This window comes from Brachyhypopomus gauderio, chromosome 4, assembly GCF_052324685.1.
Source record: "Brachyhypopomus gauderio isolate BG-103 chromosome 4, BGAUD_0.2, whole genome shotgun sequence".
Classification (NCBI taxonomy): domain Eukaryota; kingdom Metazoa; phylum Chordata; class Actinopteri; order Gymnotiformes; family Hypopomidae; genus Brachyhypopomus; species Brachyhypopomus gauderio.
In genome coordinates this window covers 15,068,407-15,091,341 of record NC_135214.1, presented here as the reverse complement: position 1 = coordinate 15,091,341, position 22,935 = coordinate 15,068,407, and the positions used below count along the sequence as shown (strand labels likewise).

General features: G+C 45.0%; 1 protein-coding gene across 6 annotated transcripts in view; it reads right to left on the bottom strand.

The window, feature by feature from the left end:
• Nucleotides 1-344: 344 nt before the first annotated feature.
• The window catches only part of col18a1a (collagen type XVIII alpha 1 chain a), a 63,470-nt gene continuing 40,879 nt past the window's right edge, over nt 345-22,935 (bottom strand). For 5 of the 6 annotated variants that reach the window (XM_077002521.1, XM_077002522.1, XM_077002520.1 and 2 more), the window contains 40 exons: nt 21,253-21,336; nt 20,369-20,416; nt 18,257-18,326; nt 16,769-17,182; nt 15,937-16,067; nt 15,619-15,645; nt 15,129-15,335; nt 14,384-14,410; nt 13,831-13,893; nt 13,547-13,624; nt 13,385-13,435; nt 13,106-13,246; nt 12,831-12,893; nt 12,556-12,600; nt 10,622-10,753; nt 10,251-10,322; nt 10,136-10,162; nt 9,903-10,001; nt 9,498-9,533; nt 9,317-9,406; nt 9,186-9,203; nt 8,308-8,343; nt 8,135-8,194; nt 7,858-7,935; nt 7,653-7,688; nt 7,505-7,558; nt 7,311-7,382; nt 7,156-7,221; nt 6,965-6,992; nt 6,512-6,565; nt 6,278-6,303; nt 6,026-6,154; nt 5,689-5,842; nt 5,508-5,572; nt 5,107-5,235; nt 4,933-4,965; nt 4,097-4,552; nt 3,633-3,830; nt 2,248-2,363; nt 345-1,866 (listed from right to left, as the gene is read on the bottom strand). In XM_077002521.1, the coding sequence (XP_076858636.1) occupies nt 1,653-1,866; nt 2,248-2,363; nt 3,633-3,830; nt 4,097-4,552; nt 4,933-4,965; nt 5,107-5,235; nt 5,508-5,572; nt 5,689-5,842; nt 6,026-6,154; nt 6,278-6,303; nt 6,512-6,565; nt 6,965-6,992; nt 7,156-7,221; nt 7,311-7,382; nt 7,505-7,558; nt 7,653-7,688; nt 7,858-7,935; nt 8,135-8,194; nt 8,308-8,343; nt 9,186-9,203; nt 9,317-9,406; nt 9,498-9,533; nt 9,903-10,001; nt 10,136-10,162; nt 10,251-10,322; nt 10,622-10,753; nt 12,556-12,600; nt 12,831-12,893; nt 13,106-13,246; nt 13,385-13,435; nt 13,547-13,624; nt 13,831-13,893; nt 14,384-14,410; nt 15,129-15,335; nt 15,619-15,645; nt 15,937-16,067; nt 16,769-17,182; nt 18,257-18,326; nt 20,369-20,416; nt 21,253-21,336 (3,927 nt within the window). In that variant the 3' untranslated portion in view covers nt 345-1,652. The remainder of the gene's footprint in view (nt 1,867-2,247; nt 2,364-3,632; nt 3,831-4,096; nt 4,553-4,932; nt 4,966-5,106; nt 5,236-5,507; nt 5,573-5,688; nt 5,843-6,025; nt 6,155-6,277; nt 6,304-6,511; nt 6,566-6,964; nt 6,993-7,155; nt 7,222-7,310; nt 7,383-7,504; nt 7,559-7,652; nt 7,689-7,857; nt 7,936-8,134; nt 8,195-8,307; nt 8,344-9,185; nt 9,204-9,316; nt 9,407-9,497; nt 9,534-9,902; nt 10,002-10,135; nt 10,163-10,250; nt 10,323-10,621; nt 10,754-12,555; nt 12,601-12,830; nt 12,894-13,105; nt 13,247-13,384; nt 13,436-13,546; nt 13,625-13,830; nt 13,894-14,383; nt 14,411-15,128; nt 15,336-15,618; nt 15,646-15,936; nt 16,068-16,768; nt 17,183-18,256; nt 18,327-20,368; nt 20,417-21,252; nt 21,337-22,935) is intronic. The other variant, XM_077002519.1, reaches the window with a different exon arrangement.

Here is a 22,935-nt window from a genome sequence, read left to right as displayed (position 1 = left end):
TCACAGCTGTAGGGCTTCTGCCTCGAGGGGACGAGCTGCAGTTGTGCAGGGCAGAAACCGCACCGTGGCCCACACGGACAGCTGAGCTCTCAAAGCTCGGTATGAACTCATCAAATATTTGTGTCACACAAATATACATTGACACATTAATATGTTGTCAGTGGTCAATTAGTCCACAGGATGGCAGCAGTGCCATTGCCAAACGCATAAAGTGGTCATAACTACTGCATTAAAACAGGATGTGATTATAGGCAAATCTGTTCTGTACAGTGTAGATCAGTTTGCATTCCCACTGAACAAGGACCTTTGGTACAGGTCTACAAAAAGCCACAGGTTTATCAAACTGTAAAGATAACATTTATTTTATTTAAAAAGAAGCAGTGTCACTGCCAGATATTTTTATGGTGAATTTCAAAATTGATTTATTCAGTGCCTTGAAAAAAGGGTGGAGCATGTTAGGTTACAAAAAGACTTTGACAGAGTGGTACTGAACCACCATCTCTGGAGCACTCAGGATCTGAAATTCCATATACGTCCACACTGCTTATGAAGTGTTACTCTGTGTTCAGACACCTCTCACAGGAAACAGCACCAAATGGAACTTCAGAATTCCTTTTCTATCCTGGTGGGGATTTTTGAATTAGCTGGAATCCTTTTTATTAATTAATTTATTTATTTTTACTAACTTTGACCCTTTAACACTATGTAAAATATTTTTTTACAAATATGTTTTATCTTTTTATCCTGTATAAATTGGTCTGGAATGAGCAAGAATACATTTTCTCATTTCTCACAGTTCTCATTTACTGATGCGTGATGCAAGTCCTTTAGGGACCTATACACTGAATTATGAAAGGAATCACATATTTCTTAGCCAGTGTAATTGTAATTTAGCCAAAGTTACCTATTTTAGTTTCACACTTTTACAGGTATATGTAATGCACATACTGCAAAAATGTGCTATCTAAAATAGGATTAAACATATGCGGTTTACTCCTGTTTCAAATTCATCATTTTGTCTTTACTGTAGAATAAATATTTACTCTTTGTAAATTCTAAAAACTCATTTGTCTTTCCTGCCCCTCAGTGTCCAATAAGTCTGAAACTGAAGCATTGAACAAAAGCAAAGTTACATAAAACATGTAGCTAAAACTGGTTAAATATACCAATTAAGACATCTTAAGAAGAAACAAAAATAAACATGTAAAAAAAGAAAACGACACGAGTGACAAACATTTCATATACAAAAAAAAAAAAAAAAAAAAACAATAATAATCTTTTTATCTGGATGCAATTAAAAACCCTGCCTCTCTCACCTCTCCTCTGGTTCAACCCCATCTGGAAAATATGTGCCAATGGCTGAAGACAGAACCAGCAGCTCTGTTCTACAGACAGAACCAGCACCGCTCTGTTCTGCAGACAGAACCAGCACCGCTCAATTCTGCCCGTTTCTTCAGCATCAGGGACCCACAGAACACCAGGCAGCCCCTCGGTCATCCTCAGTCTGTCTGTCTTGTGTTTTGCAATTTTTCTTACGCTTTGAAGCAGGACAGTTGCTATGTGTATTGGGTTGGGGGTGGTGGGGGTCCAAATCGTCCTCTTCCAACAGTTGCTATAGCGCTGCCTAGCACTCTATGGGACGGATGGGCCCCTTACTTCTTGGAGTGAGTGATGTAGCTGTTCTCGATACACAGCACTATATATGAGCCTGAACAGCTGCTGGGGTTCTGCTGTAGGAGTTGGCCAGCCTGTAGCGAGGAGGCCAGACCTAGCACGGCACTGTCCGCTGTCCTCCACGTCTCACAGTAGTTGTCCATCTGACGGTGACCTTTGCCATCCGAGCCGTGCCAGATCATCTTCTCTGGCCTAGGGCACAAGGTGGGGAGAGGGGGAGAATGACCCGATACGTTCCCTATATTCGATATACCAGTGATCTTCCACTCGGGAACGAGAGACAGTGGAAAAACGTGCTGTCATACATGAAGGTGATTCAAGCATCTCTGTGAGAACCCAACAAGGTTCACCATTTTGTTTTTGTAATGAAGGCATGCTTACTTCCAAACTTTAGTAATTTGGTATTACTATTAACCAAGTTTTACAGTAACATACAAGTACAAAATATTAAATGAACTATGCACTATTAAATCAATAGTCTGAACTTGTTTAGCTTCATGCTTACCTAAAGTGTCTGGATAAAATAATCAGGCTAACGATGAAGAATGTTTGTACAAAGAGTGAGAGCCTCACCACGCACTGTCCCTTAGTATGTCCCTCCCATCAAACGAGTAGATAGGAGCGTTGCTCTTCATCCTGCCCTCTGAATCCCCAAAAAGGGACTCCCAGCTGCTAAACAGTACTTGGTCCTGCAGAGGATGGACACAGCAGTGAGTCAGAACCGAACGCAGGACCGAACGCAGGTGACGCCTGGGTGACTCACGCCCCTGCCGATTCGGCACGTAAACAGATTTGAGAACTGAACTGATAAGGAGAGTCAAGAACACGCAGCCTTGTTCACAGGGGCTGAGAGATTCTGAACTTCAAACGACTGGATTGGTTTAAACCAGGGGTGTCAAACTCAAAGCACACTTTAGTTCGTGGGCCGAATGTCTTCTTTAACTCCTTCACTCTCTGCAGCTTCTGGTCTGCATTCAGGTTTTTCAGCTTGTCCTGATTGTTTTTTCTCGGAGTGCCGTCTTAGATTAAATTCCTTAATTACAGCCACATTAGCTCCACAAGAAAGACACACAGGTGTACCAGAAATGTCAATAATAGTGCTGTCAATTCCAGGTGCCGCGATTAAAAGTCCTCACCAGGATTTTGCTCAGGCTTCCTGGATTGTGTTGATTCCACTAATTTTACCTGGATTGCTAATTAGAAAATCTAGCAAGCTTGAGCAAAATCCTGGTGAGGACTTTTAATCGCGGCACCTGGAATTGACACCACTACAATAAACATATTGTGGTGAAGTGAAGAAGCGAGGCAGGGAATTAACCCACCACAATAAGTGCTCTTTTAAACAAAACAACAGTATCAGGAGAGAGAGAGAAAACTGCTTTACAGTGAAAACACACCGACTCCTTAAACCCAGCCAGCAATCACCATAACGGTGACTAAGTTGGAACCCGGGAGCATTCTGGGCAACATGAATGCTCCACCCCCTAATTACCAACTGTAGCGCTATGAACACAATGCCACAATATACTGAGCCTCCCATCGGTTTTCGAAGGCTCTGTTTTCAGAATCAATGTTTCTTTGTGCCATTGTTAAGGGCTAGCTTAGCTTTGATGTTACAATAGTGTTGCAGACACTAATAGAGGTTTGACTTGAATGATGTGGAAATGGTCCCAGTATCATGAATGTATCATTCGGCAAGGCAGCCGTTGTCGCCGGGCCATTAATAACAATAATAATAGATCAATGTAAAATTATTTAGCAGGCCGAATATAATTGTATTATGGGCCAGATATGGCCCGCGGGCCTTGAATTTAAACAAACAACCAATCATGAAGCAAACATGTGCTCCAAAGTCCTACATTTAAACGAGTTTTTTACATTGCAATCTAAACCTGAATTTGAGGCAAAACGTAGCGTCCTGAATCGTATCATTGGTGCAGTGTCGAGTGCGGAAGCACCTTGAGGTTGACAATAGGCAGGGTGTGCCTGTCGGACTTGCGCACGATGCTGTAGAGGTCCTGAAGCTTGGAGGACAGGAAGGCCCTGAAGGTGCCCTTCAGTCCCGCGGCCCGTGCCTGCTGGAAGCACAGGAAGTCGGCGCCGCGGATCCCCCTCATGTTCCCCACCTGAGGGCTGTTCAGCGCGATCAGGTGCAACTGTCCATGTGGCATAAAAGACGAACCCAGCCAAAATGAAATAAAGGACAATCACTTCTTCTGATAACATTGTCCACAAAGGGCTAAATATGTCATGTAAAGACAGTGAGTCATTAGGTAACTTATAAAATATTCATAGTAATCAGATTGGATTGCTGTGCTTGCTTTCAATAATATTTCTTGCAGTGTTGCATACGTGCACTACGGTGATGCCTGATGGCTTGTGAAAGAAAACAACAGAATGAAAACCCATATAGTGAGCTCACCCCTGGTTCTGATGTATGTGCATGATCCTCACGCTGGCGGCTGGGCGGGTTGGGTCTGCGGGCCGGGGTGACAGGGTACAGGTCCGGCTGCACGGGGATGTATCTTTGATCTGTGTGGGGCGGGTACCCGGGGTCCGGTTGGGGCTGGTACCTGTGGTCAGGTTGGGGCTGGTACCTGGGGTCCGGTTGGGGCTGGTACCTGGGGTCAGGTTGGGGCTGGTACCTAGAGTCTGGGTGGGAGGAGTACCGGGGGTCATAGCGGGGGTCATAGCGGGGGTCTAAGGGGGCGGGCTGAGGCGGCTCCGGTACGTGTTCCTCTACGGGCTGCCGGGCCGGGGCCTCGATGGGGCGACTGGCGGATCCGCCGTGGGCAAACTGCTCTGCTCCGCTACTGGCTGAGTGGTCCTGGGAGTAGTGCACCACTGGGGGCGGCTGCACCGCGGCCACCTCATTGTCCTGGAGAGAGAGAGAGAGAGAGAGAGAGAGAGAGAGAGAGAGAGAGAGAGAGAGAGAGAGAGAGAGAGAGGAGAGATGGAGAGAGAGAGGGAGAGATGGAGAGAGAGAGAGAGAGAGAGAGAGAGAGAGAGATGGAGAGAGAGATGGAGAGAGAGAGGGAGAGAGAGAGAGAGAGAGAGAGAGAGAGAGAGAGAGAGAGAGAGAGAGAGAGAGAGAGAGAGAGAGAGAGAGAGAGCCAGCAAGGCAGAGCCATAACTCATTATAATAATACGTGTGTATCTGCTAGCGCAAAGCTGCTGTTCCTTTGATTCGCTGCTGGCTGCTCATATCCAGAGGGGGCAGATTTAGCACACTCTTCATTCAGATGTAAAACTACTTACCAAATCTCTGTAGAAGGGGCTATAAACTCCAAGCTGAAAGTAAGAAGAATTTCATATTCAGATATTCAGCCTCAAAGAAGTAGAGTGAGGCTTGTATGTCAGTGGATGGATGGATTAACACCAGGGCATTTCTTTTCAACAACACACAAAAGAGGTCCATCTAATTCACTCTACCATCACTTGTCTGAGGCCGTCCCGCACTCTGATATAGAGTTCGTTGTTCTCCACAGTGTAGATGAGTGTGCCCTCTGGTTGTCTAGGTGATGTTGCAAGCATTATATCACGCGTTCTCAAAATCACCACCTATAAAACATTACAGGATATTATATGTAAATCGAAAATAGAAGGTGACTCCTTTTTTCTATCAGCTATGCAACACCATTGCCGTGGGCACTCGGAGGTGCTCATAATATTGCTGTACTGATGAGCAAAAAAACTTTTAACAGAATATTCCCTCTGAGGCTCAGTTAGTGTCCCTCACATACTGCACACCTCACAAAAATTGTGGGCAGTACAGGATTGTCTCGCAAGGTCGTTGCTGTGTGAGTAATGAGCTCTGGTAGTGTGCTACTTACACCACCATTTTGGGCGGGCAGGCCAGGAGGCCCCGGCGGACCAGGAGGGCCAGGAATGCCAACCGCTGAAGGGGAGAAATCATCACACATGGAGAGAAAAGCAACATGCCACAGACTCAGCATTCGATTTGCTGATATAACAGATTTTTACAGGTTTGGGAAGGAGGTGTTTTTGACTCACTAGGTCTGTAAGCACCCGGGAGTGATGGGGAACCGGGAGGGCCTGGAGGTCCAGGTGGTCCTGGGTTTCCTGGACGGCCATCGTAGCCAACGCCTTGAGGCCCTGGTGGACCCTGTGGACCAGGGGGCCCTCTGATGGAATCTCCTTTAGGACCCTGGAACATAAGATCACATTAGCCATTAGGATCATATCAGAGTGGATGCCTCGTAATAAAAGTGATGAGTTAGTGAGTTGAATCAAACTGTGGCTAGTGTGCAGCTTCCAAATCTGAAGGCTGACACCCTTGTGTTAAACCATGTAAGGATTTTCCCCCAAAATCTGCTCCAGGAGTTCTTACAGGAAGTCCAGGGATTCCTGGAGGGCCTGGTTGTCCCACGCCGCCGTAGCGCGGGTCGTAGAAGCCGCCGCCTGGCTCACCCTTCTCGCCTTTCAGGCCTGGATCTCCGTGCTCACCCTTCAGCTCACTCTGTAAACACACACACAGCACTCAAAATACTCACATACAGCTCAAATACTCACATACATACACCACCACCCAGCAGTTCTCAAACATGCTAGAGAAACAATATGCTAGAGAAAAGTAACTGACCTTCAAAGTGTAAATGTCGAAGTTGCCTACAGAACAAACACCAAAAGAGATTTAATAAGATTTTAAATAATATACAGTTAACGGATGCCATTAATAGTTGGAGATTCCTACACATAGCATCACACACTGTATCAAGAGATTCACATTTCCCTTAAAAGTTATCATTAGGATGCTTTAATGAATTTGGCCAACCAACTTTAGACTGTAACTGCTCTGAAGTAACTGAAATTTCACCTGTTGGTCCTGGAACACCTGGGGAACCACGATCTCCCTTCTCTCCTTTCAAAGCTGTAGGAATAAATCCAATGTTGAGCAGTGAGTTAAGCAGTGAATGCTAGCAGCTCAGTGTATTATAACTCCTGACACCTGATTAGGACACCGCACGTGACCATGAGTCCAGTCTAAAGCACCACCACTGTGAGCCAACACTGAACTACCAAGGTGCTCCATGTAAACCTTGTCAGCTACACAGTTCTATATACATCAGTGGCTTAAAAAGAAGCAATAAGTAAGTAAGAAGCAATTAGAAATCAGTGGCAGGTTCAAATTAACGGTTGTACCATGACAGGTATTGTCTCTATACTACGATTTAGGCAGAGTAGTGACGCCTTCTAATTTAAGAGATTTCCCCCTGGCTACACTTTCTGAAACAATGTAAAAATAGTGCAGGGATGCACATCAGCTCACCTGGATAGCGTCCAGTATCTTCATACCTCTGAAATGAAGGGCAAAGAGATCAGAGCCAAAGTTTACTGTTGCTGCTTCGAGAATGAAGATAATCAATCCTGCAGTCGTTTCCGTGTTCTGCACGTATGGTGCTCTTAGCAACTTCCACGCATGAATTATAACACATCTGATAAACAGAAAAACCCACTTACACTGAACCTGTCCAGAGACACGGGAGGTCCTGGGGGACCAGGGGGCCCTGGAGGGCCCGGTGGGCCCTTGAAAACATACAAGAATACCCTTATGAACAACAGCAGTTCACTTGGCAAAGGGCAAATACCTTATACTCTACAAAATTTGTCCTTACAGGGTAGCTGTAGCCAGCACCCGAGCCCGGCTCTCCTTTCTCTCCTTTATATCCGTTCACTCCTGGCCGACCCTGCAATGACACGACTTGGGCGCTTAGCCAGACCCAATGCTAGATGACTTGTTGTCTGCTGTGGGAAAGTCAGGCATGTAATGACAGGTTTTAATATTTTGTTTTATAAATGGAGAACTCACAGGCCTGCCTGGCATTCCAAACTCCCCTTTCATGCCGGGACGGCCGTAAGGCCCCTGTGTGAGACCACAGCCAGATAGCGTCATTACACGAGGAAGACGTCACGTCATCAAACTAGAGAATTGTGATACCAAAATACATCAAACCCACCATGGGTCCTTCAGGTCCTGGAGGTCCTCTATCACCCTAGAAACAACATTACATAGCATAATATGAAACAATACTGATGTATTTCAACAAGAGAATGCCTTCTAAATTGGGCAGAATACTATTTGGGTGAACATGAAGCATGCATATTTGTCTTTATTATCAAGATCACTAAACTAATAACCTATTTTAGATTGTAAGCAGTCACCTTTGGACCAGCCAGTCCACCCAGGTAAAAAGGGCTTCCGTCAGGTCCAATAACAACACCAGGTTCTCCTTTCTCACCCTGCCACACAAAACACCTTCAAACTGGGCAACAGTTTACTGCTAGCTTCATAGTTCCTTAAAATACATCCGATATATTTTATGCTACACTCTAATGCATACTTTAGATGCATGTAATACCCCAAGACATTAGCAATTGATGACGCTTACACCCATAAAAGAAACAGAGGATTCGGCTCAAAGGAAAGTGGGTAACTAACCTTAGTGGCGTGGCCTGGGGCGCCTGGGTCTCCTCTCTCCCCCTTCGGTCCCATCGGGCCCTTTTTCAAGACAATGACCCCATGTAAGCAGGCGCCCATCACTGACTGAAGTCATAGTTTTCAAAGGGACTGTACTACAAATGTAAACAGCTCAGCAGACTCACTACACTTACTGGGAAGCCAGCTTGGCCGGGGACACCTGGTACGCCCTGAAAAGAACAGCAACGTGACTTATTAAAACACACACGCTTTACAACACAAACACAAACCATGTTCCAAACTTCATGTTTGTTCTGGAGGGCCAAGAAAGACCATCTGAGTGTTGTGCTAAAGCCCTTAAATACAGAGGAACTGTGAAAAGATTCCTTCAGAGTCTCATGAGACAATGACTCTTTATGTAAGTCCAATTTGGAGTTTAGCTTTCCTTAAGTTTGTTTATCTGCACAACCATCTTTTCCCCTCTTTATGTTGGAGGAAATATACTTACTTTCTCTCTCTCTCTACCTCTATCTCTCTCTCTCTCTCTCTCACACACACACACACACACACACACACATTCGAAAATCTGAACACCTGTTTTAGCTCTTACTTCCCACGGTAGCATCAACAATAATAACAAGTGTGAAAAACAAAACAGACTTCCAAATTGGTAGCTGTTGGCTGAGAAAACTGAGATGGTATTTTTTAATCATTGCTCACAATATGACCATCATTGAACAGATCTGAAAGTTAGCACTGCAATCATACTGTAATAACCGAAACAGCTGGTGTTTCTATTCTCTATTCTCAATTTCTGTGTATCGTGTTTAGAATTAATAAATAATTTTTCATATTTAACCATTTACACTCCAAGGAACCACTGGCTATTCCAAACTTTCATTCCAAATTCTTTATATTCTTTATATATATTTTCAGTTTACTGAATAATTCTGACTAAGGTGCACATACATAATATTCCTTATTATTCATTCTTAGGGTTTTAGATGATAAACAAGTTTATTACAGCAAGCTAGGAAATGTTAGAGGCTCATATGGTCAAAAAGGCACTTACCCCTCCAACAGTATTATGCTGGTGAATAAACAAAAAAACAAACATAATTATTATTCAGCACTTACTAGGTGTAAAGCATGATGGAAAACAACATGTATTATTATTATTAATATTACTAGTATTTTACTTACACCTTCGGACGTCTGATAGATGACTTGTCCTGGAGGTCCCGGAGGGCCTGGTGGGCCGGGAATGCCGGTTCCGTCCCTCCCCGGCTCACCCTACGAGACGAGTACATCCAACCGTTTGCACATCAGCCTGTCAGGTTCACAAAGTTCTGCGATGTTTGGAAACATCAGAGGAAGTACTCACTTTGTCTCCTTTGTCTCCGCGTTCACCCTTGTGTCCCTACAGGCAAAACCCAAACCGCACCAACATCAGCATGAAACACTCCAGCTTGTGTTCGGTTTCATCAACACCTTGCTAGTGATATACAGAACTCTACCAAAAGAGGCTTGTGGCAGATTGGTCTGGTTTACCTTTGCCCAAAAACATCCCAAAACAGCACAAGAAGGGGCTTACAGATATACACCACTGTTTCCCTCGGTCACACAACATCTTCTTTTGACCTGAACTCATCTGTGCAGCCCACAGATAAAACTGTTCAAAGCCCATGAGTGTGAGTGCTAGTCTGGGGGAGCCATGCATCATGAGAGGATGACACACACAGGACAAAGAGACAGGGCCTCTTGGCTTTGGAAGGGCTCCAACCAGTACCTGTGGCCCCTGGATCCCATCGAGCCCTGGACGGCCCTCCATTCCTGGAGGTCCTTCGCTGCCTCTCTCTCCCTTAGGCCCATGCAGACCTGGCGTGCCCTGCACATCAGGAATACACCAAGACAAAAAACATCAGAGAAATATTTCTATATGCATACTATATTCTATATGGAACATTTCTATATGAATAAATACCAAAAAAGGAAAGAAAGAAAGGAAGAAAAAAAACTTACAGGGAGACCTGGAATTCCAGGGGGTCCCTGAAAATGAATGAGAGTGGCTGTCATTTGGGCTCTAAAAAGGTGTGGAAAGGGAAAACGAGCTCCACACTGGACACCCTCCACTGACCTGTATGCCTTCTGGCCCTCGGACTCCGGGCACACTGCTGAACACATTTACAGCAGAGCCCTCCATGTCGTCCTGAAACAAAGAGTGAGATCACGGCTTCAAACGGGCGAAGGTGCTGGACTTGTCGTACAAGGCAGCCATCGACTGAGCAGCTATTTTACGACCATGTCTGAAGCTTCAGACGATTCGATCCGACTCTGGGTCAGGTGGGCCCGTTTTCTTTAAAAGCAAAAGGATGTCCATGTTGCCGATTCCTCAGCAGCACCTCACGTTTAAATTGCATGTTAAGCTCCTATTATGTCTTCTGTGAAAAGCTGCTGCTTGTGCGTGAAGGTGAGTCCAAGCTTTCCCTTTTATCTGCTGATACTCACAAAGCCGACTCGGTAGCCCAGCCCTGGAGGCCCCGGGGGCCCTGGGGGTCCGACGGGTCCCATTGGTCCTGGGAGACCAGCAAGCCCAGTCTCTCCTGCTATTCCAGGAGCACCTGGAGGCCCTTGGGCACCCTGTAGGAATGCAGGAAATGAAGGAACAATGTGTGAAGAGAAGGGATGATGGGACCTTGTGTGAAAGTCTGTATTAGCAACGCTTGAGGCAGAGATAAATATGTTACCATATTTAACATAAACAACATTCTGAAAATATTACATATAATCATGGGTATACGCAGGGTATCTGCACATTTTTAAATCTCAAATTCAATGACTTTTAAGACCTTTTTAATACCTCTCACAAGAAAAAATAATACCAGGGTTGCCAACTTTTCAAGATCTCTTGGAGTGAGATTTGAACCTGGAGAAGGTGGCGAGTGTAAATTGTTGAGGGGGGGGGGGGGGGGTGGCGACCGTAAAGTTGCTGACGGGAGGTGCACAACCTCGCGAAGCAACAGCACGCGGGGACCTCGCGCAGGGGCGGAGCCACCGCGATTACGTCATCGTCGGCACTCGAAACCTCGCGACGGTCGCGGCGCATCTTGTATAAACAAAGCTTGAGGGGTTACGGCACATGCAGCGCCGTGCGCAGTGCCCTAGTGCCTGTACATTTACATTGAATGGTCCAATGAAGGTAATTTAAAAATCAGGACATTTCCTCACAGGACGTGAAATACGTCCCGGGAAATACAGACGTTTGGTCGCACTACACAGTAGACAAATCATTTTTGGCACTTACAGTTAAACTGCAGTTAGCAGCGAATGACTCGATATGCATATTACTATTACAAGTGCCATCATATCGCTTGTGTTTTTCAGATTTCATATGAGAATCCAGCGCTTTACAGCCCATTGTACCAAGTTTGAATGTTTTTCGGCAAGTTCACATCGCGCCTCATACGAATCACTGGAAGGTTTCAGCCAGCCACAATATTTTTCATCCTCCAGCCTGAATGGACATTTACCCATGTCTGTATCGGAGCCTTGTATTGTTGTTCCCGCCGCAGCCCTCAAATAAGAAAAGCAGCTTGTTAGGCAGCTAAAGCATCGTCTGCTGTTTCCACCTGTTAGGTGACGTACTACTGCCATTAGGCGGAGTATACGGCCGTTGCGGAAATGATAATTATTGTGGGATATACATCGGTAAAATAAAATAGAAAAACTGAGCAACACACTTTTTAATGCCTCCCCTCCTAAAATTCCAGACATTTTAAGACATTTTTAGACCTTGAATATGTAAAACTAAATTTAAGACATTTTAAGACTTTTTAAGGACCCGCGGTTACCCTGATGACATATAATCAAATGTAGCGCATTAAGACACAAGTCATCAAAATTAAAAATACTCCCAAACTATTCTGGTTTCTTCACAGTTAAACACCCAGCATGACGAGATCAAACCCCACTCTCACAAAAAACACCCAACTCGCCGTATAACGCAAGCTTGCCCCAGAGTAACACAGCTGTACTGCCCACCATGCTGCAAGGGATTTATCAGTGGAGGATGAGGAGAAGAAAGAGAAGAGGTCAAGGAAAGCCTGGAGATGCTCGATGGCTCGCTAAAGAGAAAAAAGGCGCTGAGAAGCTTTAAAGACTGCTGCGAGCTTTAAAAGTAGAAAAGGACAAAAACCATGAGATTTTGGTTATTTTCCTTAATCCCGTGTCAGAACCCCCAGCACATGGTTGTCTATGACACTGAACAGCACATTCTAATGTATCATGAATGCACCACTCTCAAAATGCATGTGCATCCTGTGCATGTTGCAGGAGTTTGCATCATAATGCATTTGTGTGTGTGTGTGTGTGTGTGTGTGTGTGTGTGTGTGTGTGTGTGTGTGTAGGGGCGTCTGTATATATGTGTGTCGGTGCATGCAAACCTTTGCTCCCACTGCTCCAGGTAAGCCAAGTTCACCGGCGTCGCCCTGCAGGAAGTGACATGAGGACGTTTAATATCATACACGTGAGTGACACTTCTTTAGCTTCACGGGGCAGAATTAGGACTCTGCCACGCAGTTTGAATCCCATATAGGATTATCATCATGTCTATTTTTAACATGCAAATTCTTCTTATTCATGAAAACTAATGATGTAAACCCACAGCTCTTCAGAAACTAGTAGGGGGCCTGGGATTAGGCTGCTAATCTACTCCTACCTTCTCTCCCTTGGGGCCAGGTAGGCCTGGTTTGCCATCAGCACCTGGTGGTCCAGAAACCCCCTACAAAATAGAACATTAAGCACTTATAACACAAAAAACAGTGCTGTGAATCTGTGAATGGAAATATCCAACACAAGCGGTTCTCATCCCAACCCTTGAGGTTCCTCAGTCAGCTGACATGTTGGTTTCTCGCCGAAAACCATAGGCAGTCCAAGGGTGTTGCAGAGCCTATAATGGCTAGCACACTGTATAGCATACTGTACATGACGTACTGGTGTGCCTGGAGCTCCGTTGTGTCCGGGTGGACCAGGTGGCCCAAAGGCACCAGAAGCAGCAGCTATTGGAGAGCTGGTAGGACCCGGCAGTCCTGGAGGTCCAGGAGGTCCAGGAGGGCCTGGCAAACCTGGCAAGCCCTATTGCACAGAGATGAGAACCAAGAAGAGCACAAACACACAGAGGAGAGTGAAAACCGTCACTCGTTATAAGAGAAACGTTTCCTGAGATCCGTACATACAAGAGGAGACTGTGCTTCAAGCACCAACAGCTCCTACCCTCCAGCCCTCTACATCCCCAAAACCAGAGCCTTCCATGTCCACAAATGTCTGCAAGTGAAATACAGAAAATGTATTACTAAAACATTTGTATGCTTGAAGAGTTTGCATAGAGGGAAAAATTCAACCCGAACCACTAAAACCTGGAAGAGAGGAACTCACAGGTCTGTCTGAGCGAGATGAGGGTCCAGGGGGCCCTGGAGGCCCTGGAGGTCCTCTTGGTCCTGGGTGGCCTTCTCCCTGGTCGCCCCCAAAACAAGAGAGTAGTGTTTGATGGATGTAATACTGCTCAAATGGTTTTACACAGCAGATTTGCTCTGTCATTGGATTCAGTTTTTGATTTTAAACAGAGGCTCAATACAAAGAATCAATGACCGTTAAACACTGTTGACTTTAATGTAGGCAGAGGTTTTTCTAATATGGGCTGTAAAACACACTTTACTCACCTTTTCTCCCTTTGGTCCTGGGTTACCTGGGATTCCTGGGAAACCTGGGGGACCAGCTGCCCCCTAAAAGGTCACAAGAGAAACTGAAGGTTATACAACCATGAAAGTGTAAATCAATGCTATCACCAAAAAGAGGGATCTGTAAAGATGAACAGGTCAAATGCATCATCAAGGAAAATGATTAGCCATGAAGCTTTGCTCAATGTCCGGAATGGCTAGTTTAGTCCTGGACGGCTACAGCACTGAATGATTGGATATCACATGTTTGTAAGTACACTACAGCTAATCATCAAGTCCTTGAGTTGAATCCGGGAGAGCACTGAAGCGAGTAGAGTCCTACGGCCCTGCAGTGCTTTTGGCCGTTGGTTGTACAAGTCCGTACAAGCCCCATCACTGCGTTAAACACTCTAAACTGCAGGCGATGAAGGAAGAGCAGCCGTGGTGAATGGATGAGGAGGAAGAGAAGAAGATGGATATTTGAAGAGCAGGACATGCACTTGACTCCATGTTAGAATGTGTTCCATTATGGAATCAATTACATGCAGGGACTTACCGCCTTTCCGTCTTCGCCAGGGTCACCCTATCAAAGTGCAGAAAGAACATTTATATGGCACATTTGTCCATCTTTATGGCCAGCGGTGTCTGAGGTGCACAAGGCATGGGGTCGCGCATCTCAAGGGCAGAATACAATACGTCCCCATCTCTCACCGGGTTACGTTAATTACATTTTCCAAGCATGATTCCAATGAGCATTGACAAAACATGGCCTCTTGTGCGATATTAATGACGGAAGAGCACATGCACATACATATTACACAAACAGAGAGCAGTGTCACGCTAGCTGTGGTTAAGGTCTTTCTTCAATAAAGGGCTTCATGCTTTAGGAGAGCTATTAAGTAATCATGGCTGTTACTCTTGGCTGGTGTTCTTCCCTCGTGGTCCAGTGGAGGACAGTTATGCAAGGTGTTCCCCTGCCCCACTACGCCTCAGGTTATGAAGGGCTTGGCATTCAGCGAATGCGCTGAGACTGATTAATTAAAGAGGGTAAACGCTAAATTTGTCTGCTCTGTGGATAGCTGCATGTACAGGACCACTATCCGGAAACGCTCATTTTGATTAATGCAGTTCACGGTCCCTTATCTTTGGGCAGAGGTGCTGATAATTATGAACCATGAACATTATTCTTCATCAGAGAATGCAGACTTGACTAGTCAAAAAGGTCATGTGGAGGTGATACTAAAGATACAATGTAAAGGTTGGAGTGAAGAACCATTCAGACATTATTTGCAACTACTCACTGGTTCTCCATCGGTCCCAGCAGGACCAGCTGGGCCTGAGGGCCCCTGGGGTCCTGGAGGTCCTTTGGGTCCTGCAACTCTATGGACTACAGTCCCATCTCCTCTCTCCACCACATCAGAACTGGGCCCAGATGCCCCAGGTGGGCCTGGTGGACCAGGAAGTCCTGGCTCACCCTTTGGTCCAGGAAAACCAAAGCCTGCAGCACCCTGAGAATGTCAGAAAGAAAAAAATGGGTCCAAGGGCATCTAGACGTATCATGATTCAACATCTTTAGTAAATGCCGGACAAGCAAGAGAATATTTAATCATAATTTGAGAGAAAAATCTAAGAAGACTATTTATCAGTTTCGCTCAATACACATAAATGACATAAATGAGAGTCTACAATGAAGATATGCTACACATTGAACATGAAAGATCCAGGCAGAGTCTTTTATCACTGCAGTAATGCACACACTGGGGGTCCCATAAGATGACTGTCATAACATACCTTCATTCCCTTCTCTCCTGGGCTACCCTGAGGAAGCACATATAAAAGATAAATTACACTCTGCCACAGCCGCTAGTGCAGCAGATGGTTAAACATTCTGACATCCCTTTCTTGAGATGATCCCTCCCAGACCATCTTCCAAGCTACAGGCCTGGAAGCCCCAGTCCAAACAGCCCATGATCTCCTGGTGTGGTCTAACCTACATTCCATGTGCTTCAAACATTTACACACTTTGTATAACCTTGAATAAAAACACAGTTTTGTTGTTAAAAAAAAACCTTAAAAGACCAGGTTAGTGAATATATTATTTCACCATACTCTGTCTCCTTTGAGGCCTCCTCCTGGTCCTGCCTTGGAGCCTTCATCTCCCTTGGGCCCCTGGGGGCCACGGTCTCCTTTGTCTCCCTTGTCTCCTTTTTCCCCTTTCTGTCCCTGCGCTCCAGTTGGGCCTGTAAATACGCTGCAGTCAGAACCCCAGATAACACGGCGACACAACTCCTCACAGCCTTGATGCCATTTTGATGCCTTTGGCTTTGACGACACAAAATAAATCGGTTTACCAGTGCATGAAAATATCTGTGAAAATATCTACGATAATGCACTCCGTTCTCAGAACTTAAAAAACAACAATTTAAACAATATAAATGAAAAACAATAATTACCTTAGCAGAACAAACCAACCTTATTCCCATTTAGCCCCAAAGGCAAGAACAAACCAACCGTACTCCCATTTAGCCCCAAAGGCATCATATTCCTTAAGGAGTATTTCATGCAAAAAGCCAACAAGGATAATGATGAACCTAGATGGCATGATACCATGATGATATGCAAATGCGATCAAGCAAACTGTTCCTGACTTGCTTGTATTCATCATTAACAGCAATAGATATCTTGAGCAAAGTGCCCTTTGTGAAGTGCCCTTGGCAGAAGCTCCCTTAGTTGCAGCACTTTGGAACAAACAAGCATTAGCATAGCACTGCGGCACTACATGCAACACGTGTAGTCCATGTGACATGTTTCCAGCACTCTGTCTCCTTTACAAGACATCTGACAGTTCTGAAGCTCAAAAGCTTTATATCAGCATTTCATGCAGTGCCATGTGGTCTGCCGAAGATCACCAAGCAGGCTTGCATCACGCTCCGAGACCCACCTCGCAGCCCAGGAGCTCCTGGCCTGACCGATGCTGAGTGGAGTGTCTCATCAACAGAGGCAGGAACCCCCTGGACATCTCCACTTCTCATAGATGTATGTCGGGAGCTATCAAACGAGCCTGATGTTTTACTAGTCTGCCGTGAATCTCCCGATGTGCCTGATATTTGCCTGCTGTCATCAGTGGAACTAGAAATTTGTCTTTCTTCCCACAAGCTGGATATTGGTTGAGATTCAGAATGCGAGCCGGATGTTCGTCGAGACCCATCGCGTGAAGCGGATGTGCGTCGAGACCCATCGCGTGAAGCGGATGTGCGTCGAGATTCATCATGTGAGCCTGATGTTCTTCGAGAACCATCACGCAAACTAGAGGTTTGTCGGACATCTTCGTGTGAGATGGATGTTCGTTGTGAACCTTCATATGAACCAGAAACTTGTTGAGAACCATCATATGAATCAGAAGCTTGTTGGGGATCAGCAAATGAACCCAGATGTTCAACAAGAATCTTCATATGAGCCAAATGTTCTTTCAGAACTGTCAACTGAGTCTGATGTTCATTAACAATAAACAACCCCAAATCTTTAAACCAGAGTAAGCATTTTGAACATTAGTTGGTTGCTGAATGGTTATGTTCCAGCTTAACACTATAAATTATGGTATTCTGATACTACAAAAACCAACTGTTTAAACCATCTATGGATCTGGAACAGTGTGATATCATTACTTTACAGGTACCATGTTCAAAATTGTTTTAATCCACGTTTTTCCTTGTTCATTTACAATGTCTGTTTGGCTTTATATCCATAATTATGGTCATAATCCATTTTCCATCACCATTTTCCAACATCTCTTTATCCCTTAGAATTAAACAGGCTGTTTCTGTTACTGCCTCTTTAAGATGGATATAAGATAAATGACATGTTCTGATTGGCTGCCCTATATTCTGCCCCATTCAGATAAAACACACATGAGAACTGCAGTGTGGTTGGGACTGAACTGCTATAGGCTGAACAAGTTTGTTAAAAACAAACAAAATAAATTTGTTCACGTGACACCACAGAAACTGACGTCAGAATGGGTTATTCTGCAGCTAAGATTCCATATGTCAGCTGTATGGGCTGGGAGCATGAACCAAGTATTTTGAAACTTTATCAATGTTATATATTTACATATACTACAGAATGATTTTTTCCTTAATAGGAGCCCTTTAACATGTGAACACGTAAAACAAAAACTATAAGACTAGGGGCCAACTTGTTGGATATCAGATTGCCACTAGAGGGCACTAAATGCTGGAAGATGCTCCCCAGACAGGGTTGGGGTATCCTCATCATTCAAAAATAATGGTGCAGAAGATTTAAACAAACCTCTCTGGATTATTCTTAGGCTACTGCACTAAATGTTGATGAAACATGAAGTTGTTCTGTAAAGCTGGTGGTGTCACGAATAGATGCTTAGGGCCAAACTCTGGGCTGTGAGAACACTCACCTGTCTCTGACAAACTCGGTATCTTGCGGTTTACTGGTGGTTCCTGGATGGGTCTTAAGGAAGGTGTAGTCTACAGATGGAGACACACATACAGAATTATTGTAATATATATATATATTTCTGTTCACAGCAGACACAGTGTCTACACCAGCACAACACATCTGAACAGTTTGCTGCCTTGAACAGAGGAGGGCCATGACGGACTCTGAGCATAACAGAACAGTCATGCTCCCTCCCGGGGGGCCGTGCCATGTGTGCTCACATGCTTCAGTACCCACACCCTCTAGGGACAGAGACACTAAGGAGAACTACACCAAAATGTCTCATGCTACTTATTAAAAATGAAACCCACTCAGGCCATTGTGCAAATGTAAGTTGTCCCACAGTAGTCAGATCACTTTCGTTATTAGTCATGCTTAGATTTTTGGGGGGGGGGGGGGGGGGGGGGGAGTATTCTTTTAAAACACACAGTGCTCAATTAGATGTGCTCTAAGCACACAGGGCGTGTCTCGGGGTCAGGGGTCAAGACATGCGCAGACTGAGACTATGATCTGATTTTATGGCTGACTCTAAAAAGCAAAACTGAGACTTTGTGGTGGACTGATGGTGTGTGTTTTAGCCTGGAGAGAGCAATCGGGAGGGGGAGTGAGGCATGAGGCCGGGGGGTGGGGCATGGAGCTAGACGGATGAGGCGTATAGGTAACAGGGAGCCACCTCCGGCCAGATCAGACATTGCAACCTTACGTAGGAGAATATGGGGTGGGTCAGGTGAATAGGGAGATCTCTGCTCTGGGAATTTGCCTCAAATGCTGGGAAATAGAACAGTAACATACAGCGCTCTCCCCTGTGTTGACACTCGTGATTTGACTGTTGCATTGGAGATCCGCATTCATTGGAATTTGGCTGAAAACAAGGCCCTGCAGCCACATGCATCCATCACTGACTCCTCAGTCTGGAGCTTATTAAGGGGAGACGGCCAGAGACGCCCACACAGATGGACATGACCTCACGCTGAGTCCAACCCAGCGTGCTTCTGCAAATCTTAATTTCAGTTCATTAAGGTAACAAGATGTTTGCTATGTAGTCACAAGATGAAGCCTTTTTGTGTGTGTGCTTTAAAAAAAAAGCCACATGACTGGATTGCATTAAACAGCTTGCAGATGCTAGACTCAGGAGACTACAAGAATTCACACCCATAGCCCATAGAGTGTCTTTGCCTCCAAAACTTTTTTTCTTTCTTTCTCTTGAGCCATCATACGGCTTAATTCAGCATGAAACAAGTGGGGAAATGCCCTCCGGGGAACAGACCATCAATCAGGAACTAATTCCACTGGAAGACAATGGAAAGTTCGCACAGCGGAATTCTTACACCCGGAACCTCCTCCCCTCCCCTCAGGTGCTTGTTTAAACCCGCCACGTATTCTAGAGGGGAAAGAACGAAGCCACGTTTGGTACCATCTGCTTTCAAACCTGCTTTACATAATGCTAACAGACCTCTGAGAAAAGTAGCAGCTCCCCTGACATCAGGCTTCAAAGCAGTAAAGCTGGGGCACTTAGACCCATTCAGTTCAGCAAGGGTGAAGCAGTCAGAACCTCCCTTTCTCTGAGAGTGCTGCACGTATACAGTGATGGAGAAACCAGGGTAAGAAAGAGATCACAGACAAAACAGTGGTGGAGTCAGAGGAAACCTCGTCTTCGGTGCTAAGGAACCACCTGGTTTAGCCTTTCCTCTGTAATCAGGTGTGGCGTGCTCAGACAGATGCACTGGGTAACAGGGGCCTAGGATCGTTTCTGCTTACATATGGTCCACTGTCTGTGTATGTGGGACAGGGAATGAGCGGATTTTTAAAATATTGTAAGCTCAATCACAGATGATAAAGTGTTTAACTGGGACTCCCTCCAGAAGATAGGAATCTGTCAAACGTGAATCACTGCCAAAGCTCATAAAGCCCATGCACTTTGGAAACAGCCTAGAGGCACCGGACGTGGTGATGTTTGGTGGGGCTTTGAGTGAGGAGACGAGACATAGGGGTTGATCAGGAGAGCTGGAGGTCGCACAGAAGATGTAAGCAATGCACTAAAGGTAATGAGGTTAAAAAGAGAAGACTGTACCGTGATAGTTGGTGTTTCGTTATAACCACTTCCATCGTCACCTGAGGCCTGTGAAGGAGAATGAGAGAGTGAGATATATATATATATATATCGAGAGAGAGAGAGAGATTGATTTCTCCCTATTCTTCACAAAGAGAATTACTCTCATTTTATCAGCATTATCTTGATAAGATAGTAAGTTACTGGTTAGTGGATCTCTGTAGGACATACATTTTCTGAGACAGTTTTAAGACTTCAACTTATGGAAAACCTAGCTGGAGGTGATACATTCTTCTGAAATATGTGAATGGATTCCACTGAATTGGTGAATGAATTCCAGCGTCAGCCACAGGGCTGATATTTCTTAGCCCCACAAACATTGGCTGTGGCCCTCATAAGACAGGGCTTGGGTTAATGCACACCCAACAATACAGTGCCACCCCTTGCCACTAGTGGAACAGGGCTATGGTTAGACATTGCAAAAATCAGAGAAATAATATATATATATTTTTTTAATGCAAAAATGCATATATAGGTATTTTACCCTTTTTCATGCTAATAGTTTTAAACTTCACTTATTTATTAATCTATTTATTTGTGAATGACCAATGTGGGTCAAATTAAATTCATCCCCTATAATGGCATTTTACTGGTTAACTGCTCTAACACTTTAAATAGGACATAATGCAGAAACAATTAAAGTTGGAGCAGACTTATAACATCAAACCCAGACTTGCTTTCCCAGACACAGGTCAAGTCTCTTTGTAGTCTGAGGAATCCGAATTGAATTCCACTGACCACATAAACGAACGCAAGACAAGGTGTCATCCCTCAAACCCATCCATCTGTATAAAGTGAGTGAGTGTGTGATTACAGACTCATGTTAGTGGCATTTTGCGACTTACTGCATCGGAGTCATCTTCGTCTTCCTCACAGTGGCGTTCGGCTGCACGAGGGTCACCGATCACTTTCAGATCTCCGATAATGCCCTAATGTATACACACACAGGTAAGAACACAGGTGTGACATGATTTATAAGTAGATTGGATTTATATAGTTTGGCTGCTTGTGAACCAGACATTTTGTTTGTTCGGCTTTCCCTGTCTTTACATGTTACATTGTGCATCCAAGCACCATTATAAAAGCCCTTAAATCAAATACAAACATGTCTCATGTACTTCACTTCCAAAGCATTTAACCCCAGAATGTTTCCTTTCAGACATCATCACAGTCACACCACGCAACTCAAACTGGCTTGCACCAAACACCACAACAGGACTCGTTACAGTCTCATAAGCTCAAGATACACTCAATACAGTGGTCTCACCATCTACACCACAGAAGGACGACACGGAAGGGGAGACATTAACGACCTTCATAACCAACAGTATTTCCCTCTCTGTGTGAATGCCCAGGGTTGGGGTTAAAGGTTAGCCTCGGGAATTCTCTCAGAGGGGGGCTTTATGATGCCTTAATTAAGCCTTTGTGGCGTGACGTTGTGTGAGAACCCCACACGGCCTGCGCCTCTGCCCAGCTCAGCGGGACAGACGTATCTGCCCGTCAGTCCGTCGAGAGCGGGAGGGCAGTAATCATATCCGGACTAATGAAGCCTGTAATTATGATGGGCCCCTGGTTACGGGACCATCCCTTTCCACGTCCCCCCACGGTCCACATGAAACATGGCGAGATCAGAGCAGACATGCTGAAGCACATCCCTGCCATCTGCTCTTGAGTGCCTATTGTCAAACCGCTGTCGTGCACAGACAGTGGAGCATTCCTGCAGGCTTGCTCGCCTCACTATGGCTATGGGCAGAAAGCTGGCTGGGGTTTCCATGGCTAGTAGGTTGCTGAGAGATTACCATCCTCGGTGTGGTCTAATCAGCTCAAAAGGGGATGTTCGTACTCTTTACCACAGACACAATATCAACTTTGGCTCATCTGTGACTGCACTATTGAAATGTATTCTAATAAAAATATAAGTTCAGTGAAAAAAATTATGAATAACTAAATATAATGGACCTTAATGTGCAAGTAATATATAAAACTAATCAGCAAATTCAATTACACTGTCCATTTGAGCAACAGATAATTCAGAAATGGTGATTTTATTACACAATAATCATATATTATGATTATGTGGAGAAAGGAAGATTTATGCTGCTGTGTGTTGTGCAAGGGGACAGTGTAAACCTGAAATCACAGTAATTTACTTTACTGTTCAGGGCCTCTGGAGTTAAGATCTGTCTTGTGAGAGAAAAGGCACATAATGTCACATACTTTCACAGTTCAAGGGACACACTGTGGTGCCTCTGCAGCTGCTAAAGAATCCATTTGGCTGACAATCCAGTTGTTCTGATCAGGAAGGTCAGCGAGAGCCCTCTCAGAACCAAACAGGGCCAGTCAGTACTGCCTGCACCGGCTCTGTTCCTCTGCGCGCTGGACTGGACTGTCACGCTTGAACCGAAGCCCACAGCATACAGGCTAACAGTCCCAAATTAGTCGGGGAATGGCCACGCTTTAGCACATACAGACTAAGCAGACGTTCTTTCTGGGTGTTCTTTCGCTTTAAATTAGGTTCAATTCTTGCA